The sequence below is a fragment of the Lasioglossum baleicum genome, chromosome 20 (assembly GCF_051020765.1).
Source record: "Lasioglossum baleicum chromosome 20, iyLasBale1, whole genome shotgun sequence".
Classification (NCBI taxonomy): Eukaryota; Metazoa; Arthropoda; class Insecta; order Hymenoptera; family Halictidae; genus Lasioglossum; species Lasioglossum baleicum.
In genome coordinates, this window is record NC_134948.1 from 4,746,788 (window position 1) to 4,762,806 (window position 16,019).

The following is a 16,019-nucleotide window of genomic DNA, read 5'->3' on the forward strand; positions in this document are numbered from 1 at the left end:
ATCGGGATCGGGCATTGTACATGTTGCAACGGACCATGGGTAATTTACTGTTAATTGAATTAGGCAGGATACTATAATAAGTTTGAATTTGTAACAAGATTTTTACGAAGATTGGTAGAAGTGATTCAAAAATGAACTCGTAAATAGCAGCAGCTTCTTATTCGAGAGACAGAGGACGATAGGACTATGTGATTTCAGGATACAAATATCAAATAAGAATGTCATACTTTATTTAAGAAAAACTCAATTCTTCTTTCGGTTCAAAGCACCATTTGATCCTTACTAGTTAAACTGTTCAGTAGAATCTTCTCCGTGGTTACAGGACCGTCTGGAAAAATCGACGATGGCAAACATAAAGTGGACAAACCTGCAAGACAACAAAACTTGAGAGTAAAGTAACATGAACTCACCCAACCGGTACCACGCGTCGGTATTTCCAGCGTCTTTTCTCGCCGAATCCAATGCATGACGAATTGCTATTGGAACTGCAATACTCATAATGAGAGGCGGTTCCCCAATAGCTGTAAGATTTATGGCATTAGCGCGATACATAATCTCGATACAATTCGCTCGTAATTAATACTACCTTTCGAACGCATAACGCTCAATGGATTAGTCGCATTTCGACGGAAATAAACTCGAAAATCGACGGGAATGTCTTTCGCTCCAGGCGGTTTGTAATTCTACGCAAACAAAAAATATCATGCGTGAAATGATCCCTGTGAAGAATAGTCCCACGCTGGCCAAGTACAAATACAAACCCATGTCCTGTAATTCGTTAACGCGCCACTTTTCGGATCGTAAATTAAATCTTCCGAGGTCCAGTATCCGAGCCCCATAACGAAAGCACCTTCCATCTGGCCTACGTCTATTTCCGGACTCATGCTAACACCAACATCCTCCATTATATCCACCCTGTTTACGATGTGTTGCCCGGTCAGAATATCGACTTCGACCTCCGCTATCGTGACGCCATATATTTCATAAGATTTTATGTCCTCGTTTAGTGTGTACCTGAAGATCATGCGTTAAATATCTGCATACTGGACGAAGAGAAATACTCGTAAATTACGCTAATATATTGTTTTATGCATACAAGTAACGCGCGCATAGATCAACGTCCTTCAGGTGCGCTTGTAACACCAATTCCTGCCAAGTGGGATTCTTCAGTTCCTGTCTGATGGGTTCCAGCCGCTTCATGAGTTCTTGGCAACACTTCATCGTCGCCTAAAAATACACAAACGATGTTAATCGGTGTTGCGATAGTTCAAACTCGGTTAGCACGACTTACGTATGCGCAGCTTTCGCTGGTAATACTGCCGCCGGTGACAAAATTATTCGGAGATGTTAAATTGTTGCTCGGCTTGACAGACACCAGCGACAAATCGATTCCCAAAGTGTGCGCCGCTATTTGAGCCACCTTCGTATGAATTCCCTGGCCACACTCGATGCCACCGTGTGTGACGGAAACGGTACCGTCGCGAGCATAAATGGATACCAGCGCGTTGAACTGTCCCCAAATACTGAGAGGGTACATCATCGGTACCACGGCCAATCCCTTTTTCTTCCATCGATTTTCCTAAACAGTCGTCAGCAAGTCGTTCAACACTCTGTCTCCATGAAACTAGAAAGCACGGATACAATTGCGTCTCACATTGTTGAACGTTTCCACGGCTCTCTTCCTCATTTCATAGTCCGCATTCGTGCACGTCTCGTCCACCATAGGCTTCAATGAATCCTTGTACAGCGAGCTCATGTTCGTCATCCTTACCTCCATGGGATCTTTCTGAACAACCCTGGCAATGTGCTCCATCAAGACCTCTGTCATACCTAATCCTTCCGTGGAGCCTGTGGAGAAATTGGAAGAGTAACAACCGAGAAACGAAAGAAACCGGAGAAACAAGCGATTGTTATACTTGGTGCTCGACAGTAGGTGTTGCTTGGTAAATTGGTCTTTGCTTCGTAACCGTCGCAGGTCCAAGTGCTGGTGTCGTAGCAGCTGCAAAGTTCCACGGAGAAAATAAACTATTGTACCTAAATTCCTAATTGAGTATTGTTTGTAGACACTGTTGCAACGCTTACTTCTTCATGTGCTCCAGCGTGAAGTACTCGTGAGGCTCGTTGAAATTGCAACCAGTGTTGCCCCAAACCTTCGCGTTCAAGTACTGTATGAGTCCGTTGTCGTCCACGCCGACCTCGTACTCTTGACGGGTGTCGAATCGCTTGCCTACCACCTGCATGTTGCTCTCTATCGACATTACGAAACGAGCCGGTCGATTCAGCTTGTAACTGACCAACGCGCACGCACAGGCTATCTGGGCAGCTCGGGATATCTTCGCACCATAGCCACCACCCAGTCGCCTCACTTTGATGTTTATACTGCGATTCAAAGCCTCGGTTAATCGGGCCAGGAGCGCCGAGGCGAGTGAAGTATTTTATCCTGCGAACGTTTTACCTGTTGTTCGGTATGTTTAGGACCAGAGCTATGCCCACTTGAATCAGATCCATATGCTGCGCCGACGGATAAACGTCCAAACCATCCTCGATCGGGACGCAAACGCAAGTTTGCGTTTCCATGGTGTAATGGTACTGACCGCCGCAACGGAACGCGCCCTTTATCACGTGCTTCGTGTCATTTCCTATACATTGATATTTCGATTAAATACATTTTTCTATTCGATGCGCAACATTTCGTTCGAAACAAACGCGAATCACCTTTGCTTTTGGCATCGTAATGCCCCGACTGTAACAGTCTGCTTGCATCGTTCGAAGCGATCACTTGTTCTATGGTGAACACCGCTTTGTCTTCCTTCACATCGGCATAGGAGACCTTCACCTTCTCCGCTGCCTCGTTGGCGATCGCTTGGCTAATAGCGGCGACCACGCCAACCGGCTGACCATGGAATTCGATTTTATCGTCGGCGAACAACTACGAAGTGCAATGAACAATTTGAGTGTGGTGGACACGTCGCAGCGACTGTCGTTGACGAATGAACTTCCTGCGTTTACCACTTCGTCGTTGGGCAACATCATCTCCTGACAGACCCCATGGATGAAGAAGTTCTTGCCAGGAATATCCTTGGCTGAGAAGAATGCTTCAACTCCTTTCATTTTCTGGAATAATAGTTCGTCTAAATTTAGCGATACGATCGTCGAAGAACAGCAGACCGATGTAAATCACGTACCAGCGCCTCAGATGCGTCGATGCTTGCGACTTTTCCGTTCGGCACAGTGGTGAGAACGAACGCGCAGAAAACTTCATTGTGGAAGGGCGGCAGGTCATTGACATACTGCGCTTCGCCGGAGGTTTGATGCGCGGATTCAATCTTCGGAATCGGTTGAGTCAAAGGCCACAGACTCTTGTCCGTGTCGTACTGTTGCTTTCCGGAAGACAATTCACGCTCTAAGACAGTGCCTCCGCTACGTATCTTTGGGTCCACGTTCTCCGGTTTCAAATTGATGACGAACTACAGAAATTCAACGATTGCAAAATTGCTTTGTACCTCGTATCCTATACGATCTATAGAATACCTGAAAAAAGTACCTTGTAGAAGAGCCCTTCGGCAAGGGTCTTCCTAAATTCTGGAGAATAATCAGGCAACACATGATCCGGTTTCAACTCGGTGTCCAAAGTTTGCAAGGCTTGCTTGACAACTTCCTTGTCGAAGACGGACTTACCAACCAAGTAATTCTCAGTTTGCGTCGCGTGGAGCTGAAATCAAACGATATCGAAGTTCGCGAAGGTGAATAGCCGGATTTCGAACATTAGAAAGAAAGCCACTTACGAAATCTTTGTGTATGCCACCGAATATAATGTTCGGTTTCTCCAGGACTTTCCCAGCCCCGTCCAACTTCAGCAGGAATCCGGCGTTCACGAGGGCATGGGCATTCTGAGCCCTCGGCATGATCTGCTCAATCATTTGACGTGTTATCCATCGTATTTAGTATCATAATATAATTATGGTTGATTATTTCTTAACGCGTGAAAGTATACCTTGTAGGACCTGTACGAGTACTCGCTGCCGCGCGCCGGCAACATTATGCTGTATATAAGTTTGTGCTTCATATCGTAATCGAGGAAGTCCAGGCAATTCATGCTCTTCTTGAGAGTGGCGTCCACTGTTTACAGAGAAGAGAGGTCCAGCAATTATTATTTTAATTAAAGCAGCAATGAAACGGGCCTACTCACAAACGTGTATTTGAGCACCAGCCGTTTCCAGCATTAAGAAGAGGTCAGAGGGAAATTCGCGATGTTGGTGCTTGATCATCAAGTTCCCGGCTAGAGAACCGATCTGCAATCAATCAGCGATGTAAGCAGGTCGTCGTTGCACCGATTATCCAAGAGTCTAATTGTCAGTACATACATTTCGGACGGGCACGCTCGCGATGAGGTCAATGTGTTTGGCTAAGTGTTGCAAGTATTCGAACTTCGATTCTTTCGAGTACTTATTGAAGGTTTCCATGGCCACCGTGAGGGAGACGTTGCCGCCGATGATCAAGGAATCGTTCTCCTTGGTAATGCGACGCAGATCGGGAATATCGTTGATGTCGATGTACATGTCGGGTCTCTTTAAGCGGTACACACCTGCGGGTAGGCGTTACAATGACCATGACACGTACGGTAGACTCCCATATAACGCGATGAAAAAATTGTTCAAAACTACTGTGTATCTATATCTTCTGCGGCAGTACATTTGCTGTCTTTTCAAAGAAGTTTCTGGTCGCGTTATACGGGAGTACTACTGTACGTAACGCATACAATATCATTGTGAAACGCGATCGGTTTACCGTGCGCGGTGTTGCCACCGTGAAGAACATAACTAGCGTCGGGATTGTTCTGAAACACCTCGAACAAACTGTCCACCGAGAGAACTTTACGGAACTCTGCTCCATCTAATTTGATGTCGATCTTGGTGTCTGCATTTGGATCACTTGTGGCGCACCCGTTGAAACCGTTCGTGCATGGTTCGCCGGTTTTCTTGCAGATCTTGATCTTGTACAACTCCTGCCAAGAAGAAAGTCGACAGCAGAGCAGATGATTATGTATCCCTTGAATTCGTTCGACTCACTTCGATGTCGTGTAGCTCTTTGACGAGCTCCTTGGGGGCGTCCGAAGCGAAGCTCTTGAACGTGTCCAGAATCGGTCTGTAGCCGGTGCATCGGCAGATATTACTGCCGAACGAGTTCTCTATCTCTTTCATGGTCAACTTCTTGTCCTGATGAAGACTGCAAATGATTTTTTCCTCTATAATTTTTACTTGAAAAAGAGCAGTAACATGTACCAGTTCTTAAAATCACTCTGTATAGAGGAACAGCGTACCTGTACATGTTCATCACCATGCCTGGAGAACAGTAACCGCACTGGGAGCCATTCTTCTGAGCCAGGGCTGCCTGCAACGCGTGGTACCCTTCCCTTTGGTTGCCTAGTCCTTCGATCGTTTTGATGGCCCAGCTGTAACGACAAGAAAATGTTATTTTGTAAGAAATCAGAAATTAGAAGAGCGGAGAAGTAGATGAAGGCTCCACCCACCCTTGACAAATCAGGACTGGTACCAAACAGGAATTTACGGACATCGTCACGCCCTTCACCGTCGCGGATACGATGCAAGCACCGCAGCCACCCTCGAGGCACATGGCCTTGGTGCCTCGCAGCTTCGCATGGTCCCTGATGAACACGTTCAATGATGTTCCAGGCAGTACACTCTTATCAACTGCAAAGAAACTTCACGTAAATGTTTCTGCCGGTTCTGCCTGTTCCAAAATGTCATCATTTCTTTTATTTCGGGGTGGGTTGGTACCCGGAAATTTTTATTGTTCGGAGGCCCGAACGTCATAGATTTCCGGGTCCCGACCCGACCCGAGAATCACCCGATTGATTATTATTATATTAATATTATTATAAGACACGCACCGGTGTAAGGTGTTCCATTGATGGTGAATTCAACGGTGGATTTAGAGTCCCTGTAACAAATATTCAGCAGTCAATCTTGCAATACGTACACGAGCTAAGTGATAAACGTATTCTCCTTCTTTCCATTCAATTATCTGAGAACAGGATTCACAATTCACGCTACGTAATTGCTCGTCTTGCGACAGTGCCGCATATTACGTTGGTACACGCGCCTCTTGCATCGCATACCATTCAGTAGAACATCGTCGTTATCGTTTATAGCATTGCACAAAGAATTGTTTATATTTATCAGAATTTCAATAAAATTCATTAGCTGATAAAGGGAATAGTGGGAAAGCGGGACGGTATGCCATTTTAGAAACGAGAAAATCAAATTAATTTTTCCCGGACCAACTTATATAATAAATACGCTTCGAATTAATCAGCAGAAAATGACTGAGTATGGATATTGCTATATCTAATCTATTCCACTATTGAGAAATATCATTACGCTGACGCTCCCTATATTTAGAAGACCCTCCTGTGTTATCTTGTTCCCTGACTACAAAGTTGTTAAGCTAGACTAATAATAATTCTATGTTGATCAGCAATTATCAAATCGTTATTCAACTCGATAATGTCTTTATATCGGAATCGTATGAGGCTCGCTCGTCTGTATGCCTCGCTGACTAAATTTTACTAAATCAATTGGAGACTCTTGAGAATAATGAACTTCCTATTCCTATTATTATCTAATCTATTCCACATATCAAATCACGATAGATTGATGCACCGTGGACAAGACACTCCTGTGTTTCTTGTTCCGTATCTACAAGGTCGCTGAGCTAGACTAATAGCGATTATCAAATCGTTATGCAATTTGATAACGTCCCAGTCAACCAGGCTTGCCGTAGCAGAAATCGAGCCCAGCGTGCCGAGGGCAGGTAAGGGGCATTATACTGGCCGAACGTCGCTCGGTCCTGAATTCTGCTCATTTTAAGAGGGCTGCACGGTCGCACTAATGTGGCGAATGCCCTGTATAACGGCAAAATGGACCGAGCGGCCAGTATTGTGCCGGTATGGTGCCGAGGGCAGAATCGAGCATTTTCGCTTACTGGGGTCCTATTAATTATTATTAGAACCGTATCAGGCTCGTTCGACTGCATGCCTCGCTAACTAAATTAATGGAGGCTCTTGAGAATGACGAACTTCCTATTCTTTCCAAGCAACTTGATAATCAGCCGGCACAGTCTAATTACCTATCATTCTCAAGGAACTCCGCAACTCGGAAAATTAAACTCATTCCCCGTCAACAATCTTTCATATAATTTTACTCGTTTGCATCGTCGTCTTACATGCGTTAGTATACAAAATGTACGGTTATATTGTCATCTACGTGATTCGACGGAATATTCCGCAGATTAAAGTGTGGTAATGCATCATGATTATATAACATTCCATACAGGACAATAGTAAGAAGCGTCTCGGAAGACCGTGCACTCATGCAACCGAGCTAAAGATAATACGGGGTTAAAGTAAAGGTAAATGGGATACTAACTAAGAGAGCAATTGATAGACCGCGGGTTTGATGCATTCATGACGAAAATGATTAGGCGCGATTCAAAGTAGCAGGCAAATTAGAAGAATTATTAATCCTTTGGACTCGAAGCAATTTTAATTCGGAAATCAAGACAATTCTTTCAACCCAGACCATTTTCATTCTGTGTAATCTTTTTTACAGACGAATTTAATAATATTAAAACTGTTTTGGATAATGGTATCCACGGAGTCACTTGTTGCAATTGACGAATTTATTTTGCACACAGATCCGCAGTCTATTAATCATTATCAAGGGGGTCGAAGTTGCGGATTAATTTTCGTTTGTTTCTCTAAACAACTGCGGCGTGCTCCGATTGTTTAGGACCGCACGTGCTCGCACGATGCACTTTCACTGTTTGTGAAAGGATGTATACAACTGCAGCGCACGAGCACGTTCACTCCTTTGTTCACTTTACAAACATTGGTGTAGGGTTGCAGAATTGCATTCCACTTTCTCTCGAACCGCCGCGCGCTATTCCTTTTTTCGGTGACTCGAATCTAGAACGTGCCTCGGTATAGCAATTATCTGGGAATTACAACATTAAAGGTATTCCCTTTAGTGGAATTCCAGTTCGCTTACATAAAACGCATTGCACGAAATTTCGAATTCTTTCCAATCCTCTATATACACTCTTATTATTTACACATTAGGATCGTTTGTGTCTGGATGAACTCACCCAACGTCTTTCTTGATGCAGTGCATGATCGGCACGGAGATGCTTCTCGGAGCAACTGGCAGAGACAAAGTATAAGCGTAAAACGTCAATCACGATCAATCGACACCGGCGGGTCGAAAGCAACTACGTTCGACCGATGTCACGGCGGCAACTCGTTGAAAGTGTTTGCTATAGCGTTCGCAGACATCTGTATCGTGATCTCCCACTACAGCATATGCAACAAGAACGCTTGCATAAGTGGCAAATCATCCGCGGGCCCCTATTAGATATTGTCTAGCGGAGAGCTCTGTCCTATCTCAATGACCGTGTTTAATAGGCATTAAGTTCATTACTTTGCTGTCGTGTCATTTCATTTTCTTCGCTATCCCGTATCCATTGTTATCTTCTCCGTAGACATTCAGCGCTAGTCCTTTCACTGCTTCGCTTATTGCAATGACTTCGGGTCGAGTTCTTTCGGGTATTTGTTACTGGACGATAAAATTTGACGTTCTGTACAGCGTGCACCTAATGGAAGAAAGCGGAAGAATGTAGTGATCAGGGACCAGAAATAACAGTTATTCTAAAATTTTCCACGATAAAAAATCATTCATAAAAAGTTGATTATTATTGAAATTTCAGATAATGTAGACAAAATATTTTTTAAAAAATTCGGAGTACGAAATGATTAAAAAATATCGATTTTTATACTTTTTGGTTGTAAATAACAGTTATTAGTGTTGGAAAAATTGGATCCTCCTTGTTTAAAACCATATCTACGTGAGCGAAATATCGTTCAAATAGCTGTTAATAGCTCGCCGGTTGCTTGAGCCGGTATTGTTTCCAAGCGTTCCGGAGATTCAGTCACTAGTGACTGTTGACAGTTTTTGTTACATGACCCTGCGTCTTTAGCTAATTGTAAGTGTCGTCTCAGCTCCTGATCGGCGAAATTGAATTGTAACGAATATATGCCGAATCGCTGCCGTTTCGCGTGCCGGTTTCAAGAGATCGGTGAGAATCGAATCGCCGTATTGAAAGTTACAGTAAGAGAGCTTGTCAGGCTCTTATAATAAACTCAAGGAATATCCGCACACTCGACCAGTTATTCACAAAGCTACCAAACCACAGTCCTGCGAGCCAGTCCTGATATCCTGTTGTTATCATCCTCGATAACTGTTATCGATGAAGAAAAACTGTTTCGATTGCTCAGAGCAGTTATCAATGAGCGAAATTTATCTCACTTGTTCATAATAATTATTGATGAGAAAATTAATTTTGGTTGCTAATTTAATTATTGAGTTGTCTACTCTTTTTCGGATGGAGCAAGGTTGTGAAGGTTTCGTACAACAAGACGAATCAATAGACCATAAGAACAACACAAAATCTGTTTGTTTGCACATTCAATTTTGATTGCAGCAATTAATTTTACGAATAAAAATTGTATGAAATAATTGATTGTCTACCATTTGAAAGTTGTACTGTTTAATAATAACTACTACAAATTTCCTTCATCAATAACTGTTATGAGCACGATCGAAATAAATTTCTCTCATTGATAACTGTGTTATAAGTAGACTGCGGAACTTTATGCAAAATAAAATATATTTGCATCGATTGCAGGTCACAAGAGCCAAATAAAAATTCTATTCTTCCTTTAATTATCCTATCAAGCTGAAACTAATACATTGATGTTCTTAAATATTTTTAACATGTTCACTGCTTTAAATTGTATGTACCCATTTTTGTCATAAATGCATAAAATCCGCAGTCTAGTTATAAGTGATCGAAATGAATTTCCCTCAACGATAACATTTACCAACAACAGAACAAATTTTCGGTTACTTATAATCCTTATTTGCAACCAATACGACTTTAGTCGATGAAATACTTGTTATTCTATGACTTTTCTTCTTTTTGGTTATAACTAGACTACGGATCTTTATGCAAAATAAGAAATGTCTGCATCGATTACAAGAAATAGAAACTAAATTGAATGTTATTTCTTCCCTTAATGATTTTAAGACGACTTCACTTTTAAAAATTGTCCAACAATTTTGAATCTCATCTACTAAATTTTTCTATGAATGCATAAAGATCCGCAGTCCAGTTAGAACAATTATGGTCCCTGAAAGTAATCGTTTTGTGCCGTGGTTTCCGATATGGAATTTGAAATGAAAATAATGAACCTGTGAGTACTTCTGAAATTTCCATTAGCTTCTGGCATTATTCGTCTAGTGCTGAATGGTGCCGGACATGTTTCTAACAATTTCTTTCCTGCTGACCTCCAACACCCGGAAAAATGTTCGAACGAAAAAGGGTGGAAGATCAAAGTCTGCTGAGAACAATTCTGACCGGCGCGCAATTTCCGAGTGTGTCCGACTAGATGATGATAATCTACCTTCCTCCTCTTGCTCATGATCCCTGCGGAATAAGTTCAATTAGAAGCAGTTGTGCCTATCAGTCGGTAAACCGAGACCGAAGACAGATTTCATTTTCGCGGGCGACCGTTCGTCGCGTTCCGTCCGCGAATTAAAGAACAAAGAATTAATTTCAATAAATACTCTATTAAACGCCATTCATGTTTACATAATAATCGTTACAACATATCCGCAGCGCATAATGACGTTCAATGACAATTAATGCAAAGTAAAATGGTAAATAATAGCGTCTCAACTAATATTACAAGACTGGTACACAGTGTATATGTATATCGCGTCCCCATTGAAATCGATAAGAGCTTTCGCGCTCACTCGAGTACGCGCGCGCGCGCGCGCGCTTATCGCTACCATTCAAGAGAGAGACGTCCTTGACAGAAGGGAAGGTAGAACGGAAAAATCGAGATAACGTAGCATGACAGAGGTGTAGTACCAGACACGTATGTATCGCGGTCCGAAAAAATAGCAGCTTCTCCGTCCTCTATTCGATTCCTAGGCTACCGATATAGATTCGATAGGGCTCGTCCGTTCTCTTGGTAAGGCAGTAGCCGGATGGGGTGGTCAAACGCGCCCCCGAAAATCTGTGTGCCGAGTTTCAAGTCGGTAAGTCCGAATTTCCGATTGCAAATTCGATTTTCAGAAAGATCCCAGATGTTTGCACCTTGCACTGTAATTTCGTTCATCTCGGAACGAATAAATTGATATCTAACGCTACTAGCTTTATGACAATAATTTTTAAAATTAAAGATCAATTTAGTTTGGGGGCACGATCGACATTAGTTGATTGATCATTCAGCGCTACTAGTTTTATGACAATCATTATCGCGGATTTTCTATGGGGACCTAGTCGAACGATACGAAAGACCAATTTAGTTTGGGGGCACATGTGACCATCTAATCCGGCTACACTCTTTGTTCGTTAAACAAAATATGTCCGCTAAGTGCTAGCGACTTTACACGTTCTTCTAGGCTGGCGCTCTCAACGCGTTCAGCGGCATCGCTGCCATCTCCCTCGACCCCGCCCCTAATCCTACAATTATAATTACAAGTGTCCTTAAGTATGTAGTTTCACAATGATAAATGCCAAGCAACGGTAAGATACTCCAGTCTCGCGTAATGCGATCGGTTATAGTACAGCAGGCAGAACGCCTACGAGCGTCTAGCGCAGGCACGGGCAGAGATTGCCCCGCGGGACAGTTAGCCAGGCGTCCGCGGAGCAAAATAGAAAATTTTTCTCCGTTGCCTCGAAGCTCTCGCCCGCGTGCCTGTTCTAGCGTAATCTAGCAAACGAAACGATTGCTCGCAATTGACTAATCGGCGTGGACATGAAAATTACGGTCACCCGAGGCGAGGCGCTGAACGCGTTAATGGCGGTATCGACGAAAGATTTGACATAGCGTTTCGTTACTTCGTCTCCGCTTTGAACTTCGCGTTGTCTTCCGCTAACTTACAAGGGAGAGATACGTAGATCGCTACTGCTCTATGATTCTCGATAAAATATGCGTTTATGCATGTACATGTAATATTGTCCTGTTACATTCGATCACCAGTAAGTTTACACCGTTTTCCTGTCTCGACGCTACATTCATCTCTGCTAGTCGTTCGTTGATATAACTGGTCTGGTCCGAACTAACGAGGCTGTATATATACATATATAAGGGTGAACCACGAATCGTAATCCGTAGAAATTACTCTGTTACTAGCAGTCCGATTATGATACTTACCGAATTCGTTTCGAAGTATTCTAACAGATAAGCGTAAAAAAATTGTAGGCGTATTAGCAAAAGATTGACAACAAAAGGTGATCTTGAAGAATCACGAAAAAAAAGAGTCGACAAAAAAATCGCTATAATCACGTGAAAGTTCTCTTGAAACCATGCCGTGTCTGATAAAAACATTTTCGATCGGACTGCTAATAACAGAGGAATCTCCACTGATCATAATTCGTGGTTCACCCTGTATATACAATGCATACATATATAAACAAATACCGTCGCTACGATTCTACAGATTTTGTCCCTAGTTTTGCGACGAGAGGCCAGTGAACGATGGTCCACGACTTCTTCGCTTGCTACCACGAGTGCATCGAGTTCTTCGAAACTTATTGGTGACCAGTATTTTCTCGCGTGATCCATAGTCATTAATTGAACGTACGTGATTTATGATTTAGTCTCCTATGGCCGTTGTTCTCGCCAAATCCTGGAACCGTATTCGTATTATACAAGGACGCCTAAGCTAAGTAAGTCGCAGACTTGGACCTGGTGGGGGGTCAGGGGTGCAAATCGTCGAGGGATGACGGCTGAAAAATGTACACGTCCGTTCTTGTACACGTACATATAGACAGTCGTTTTATTCGACAGATAGGTTCGCTTGGAGAGTAATAAATAGACCATGTACACACGTTTTACTGATCAAAAGTTACCATTTTAATCGGTTCCTTGTGTCCTCGGAGCAGGCCGCACAAAACTGATCTAGACTCGTTCCTGTCACCGATCACTGACAATCCAACGAAACGTGCCTGCGCACCCCTGGCTTCTCACGTTTAAGGTCCAACGTTTTCCGATCGACGTCATTCCCATCGAGACGTCGCTTCCCGACAACCAGCGTCGCGATCTCGACGAACAGCGTTCCGATTCATTAAATTAACATCACGGTCTGACGTTTGCTGGCTTTGATCATGCGATTATCCTTAACGCTTTAGCTACCGGAAACCTATCGGCAGGCTTCCTAACATCTCCGAGCTACGTCCACTTAATAGTTACCGCAATCCAACAAAATGCACTACACATAAACAAAATGGAAATATACTCAAATTTTGGAGTCAAAACAGCTTCGACTGCGAGAAGAGCTAAACTATTCACCTTTGATATGTCAAGGACTCTGCTAAATCGGTAGGTAAAGCGTTAATTCCATCGCTCGTCGATTACAGAAGAAAGATTTGTTGTTCTCATTTTGGAAAGCAAGGGTTCGCGGGAGCCAAGATAGAACTCTTTCGAATCGACCAGTTTTAATTCGCCAAGCAAACGAACTCGGACTTCCGTTAACAAAAACGAGAATCGAGAAAACAATTTCGACGTCAGATCGGGCGCAAAGCAGTGGTCACAGAGGTACGCAACGGCGTTCCCGCGATTCCGTTGAACTCTAGACTCTCTCACACACACACTCTCTCTCTTTCATCTGTACACGAGCCACTCCCACGGACAGCCCGTGGAAAAACAAAAACAAAGGTTCAACGCGTCGGTGTAACGCGCGACCGAATCGTCGCCCCCCTTAGGATCCTTACGGCCTCCGTTTTTTTTCTTTTCGACGACGGAAACAACGATTGTTTGCGATTCGGAACCGATAACGTATCGCGCGCGCACGCATGATTCCCAACGCGAGGGAGGGACGAGAACGAATCCCGAATTAGACCTTCGAACGGGAATTATTGACTATATTAATAGTACCATACTGAATTGTAGACTCGCGATATTACATTCATAATAACCATATGAGTATCATAAACCTTAACTTGCGTAGATAGTTCGTTCGAATACCTAATTAAGACAGTTCGGAACGGTATACGGATAAAGAACATTAGTGAGACTAACTAATATTCCACATTCTTCGCTCATTCTCGTTTTCATACACTCGTCGTTCAGGCACACACGCACATATACACACACACACACTCTCTCTCTCTTTTTCTCTCCCCCTCTATATGTATACCTATCTATATATGTATATATATATATGTATATTTATATATATACTTCTCATTTAGTATTTAATACTTTTTAACAAAGGATACGTCGTAACTGCTTCAGCGCCCTGAGTCGAAATCAAAGATACATGGTAAAGAGTACGAAAATGAAACGTGGAGAGCGACACGGATGCGCTAGATTAGTATTACGCCATATACATATACAGTTATTTATATATACATATATATGTAAATACGAATAAACATATACACATACATATGTTGTTACGTCAGTGCAAAATTTCGTGCCGGATTTCGTGCGAAAATACAACAAAGGCGTGATCTTCTGCACTGACCTAACTTATACGCATTATGTACGTGTATATATTTATCTATTTGTTTTTTTGTTTTCATTTAGATATATTTATATCTTCAACGTTGTATCTCGCGCGCGAATTCGATCGCGAGCGTACGGCCCACACGCTCATGCGGTACGCATAATTTTACAATAATGTAGATGCATGCATATCGGCCAAGTATAATCGAGTGTCCCAGAATTCTCCCGTTGAACTGCGCCAGCACGTTCGATGAACAACAACCGGAGAGGAGAACTTGGACGCCCGACAAATGTGATTCGCAGCGAATTCGGCTCCGAATAGAATGCTATACACTAAATCGTATCTCGACGAGCGGGGAACGTGCTCGTGCAATCTAGCCGGAGAACGGCCTGGCTCACCATATACTATATATGTATATATATATTTAAATATATATATATATATGTATAATATACATAGAATATTCCCGAGACGTATGTACGTTTAGAATCATGACAAACCACCGATCTACGGGCTCCCTTGCGTCAAGGAATGCTCGTTTACTCGACACCATCTCCAGTATTGTGTATAAAGCTTGGCGGAGCTACTATTCAAGACACCCTCTGTTTCGTCTACGAATGAAGGTTCTTTTCGCGGCCGCAGTTTGTTTGTTTTTTTTTCGTTGACTCTCGCTCTTTCTCTCCCCCATTTTTTCGAGCGCGAAAACGCACGCAGAGACACACGCACACGCACGTACTCATCACACGCGATCCTCATTCAAAATCTTTCCCTGGCTAAATTACTGGAAAACGCTACAATGTCGATGCAGTACTATCACAGTCAACTCTTTTTACGGAATAGTCGCATCCACGCTCATGAAATTCTAAACGCAATACGGTTCGTTCTCTCTCTCTCTCTGCAGCGTGATTTTTTTCTCTAATCTCTCTTTCTCTCTCGCTTTTTAGTTGCCTTGTACATATTGTTCGTTCGTTAGTTTTCTCTTCTATGTGTGTGTACAATTTTTTTTTTCGTAAGCGTGTTTACAATTCTCTGAGACTACACATATATTTTTCTCGTGTTAAGGCAACAACGCCGTAAACCGAATAAACCCGTATACGCGATTATACTCAATCAGCATGTAGAAATGTAACGTGGTGGGGGAGAGGTGGTTGGGCGTCCGTCGTTCGCGTACTCCCGCTGATCGATGACGATGATCCACGTCGTGCAGACACTTGCGTTTCGGGGAGGTTGGGGACGGGGAGCCTGGTCGTCACGGGTATTACGTAGAATAACGAGAGCAAGCAGGGCACATTTCCTAGGCATATTACACAGTATGTACAGAATTGGTGCTTCGTCCGCTCGGTTCTAACCCGAACTCCTGAAAACAGACACAGACCATGTGTTAGCGGGAAACAGGTTCGACGAAAAACAATTTCGAATACG

The 16,019-nt window shown here is 43.1% G+C and overlaps 2 protein-coding genes across 27 annotated transcripts in view; both read right to left on the reverse strand.

Annotated features, from left to right (window-relative positions):
• Positions 1 to 208: 208 nt before the first annotated feature.
• On the reverse strand, positions 209 to 10,546 carry LOC143218823 (xanthine dehydrogenase). Of its 2 annotated transcripts, none has more exons than XM_076444303.1 (25): positions 10,329 to 10,546; positions 8,167 to 8,670; positions 5,912 to 5,961; positions 5,531 to 5,711; positions 5,321 to 5,452; positions 5,070 to 5,226; positions 4,789 to 5,005; positions 4,365 to 4,585; positions 4,190 to 4,292; positions 3,995 to 4,119; positions 3,786 to 3,908; positions 3,545 to 3,712; positions 3,186 to 3,467; positions 3,010 to 3,114; positions 2,716 to 2,929; positions 2,456 to 2,639; positions 2,083 to 2,379; positions 1,917 to 1,999; positions 1,655 to 1,848; positions 1,292 to 1,579; positions 1,097 to 1,227; positions 762 to 1,014; positions 587 to 683; positions 411 to 521; positions 209 to 328 (listed from the first exon to the last, which is right to left on the reverse strand). In XM_076444303.1, exons 2-25 carry the CDS (start codon positions 8,190 to 8,192, stop codon positions 261 to 263), a joined length of 3,810 nt encoding a protein of 1,269 aa, XP_076300418.1. In that variant the 5' UTR covers positions 8,193 to 8,670; positions 10,329 to 10,546; the 3' UTR covers positions 209 to 260. The 2 variants fall into 2 exon arrangements, with proteins under 2 accessions (XP_076300418.1, XP_076300419.1); XM_076444304.1 differs by lacking the exon at positions 10,329 to 10,546 and having other exon boundaries at positions 8,167 to 8,371; positions 8,499 to 8,815.
• Positions 10,547 to 10,686: 140 nt separating this feature from the next.
• Positions 10,687 to 16,019, reverse strand: part of Lap (phosphatidylinositol-binding clathrin assembly protein lap) — a 31,678-nt gene continuing 26,345 nt past the window's right edge. For all 25 annotated transcript variants that reach the window (XM_076444317.1, XM_076444322.1, XM_076444321.1 and 22 more), the window contains one exon: positions 10,687 to 15,954. Coding sequence is in view for 2 of the 25 variants with exons in the window: in XM_076444322.1 (XP_076300437.1) it covers positions 15,901 to 15,954 (54 nt within the window). In the remaining 23 variants the exon portion in view is untranslated. The remainder of the gene's footprint in view (positions 15,955 to 16,019) is intronic.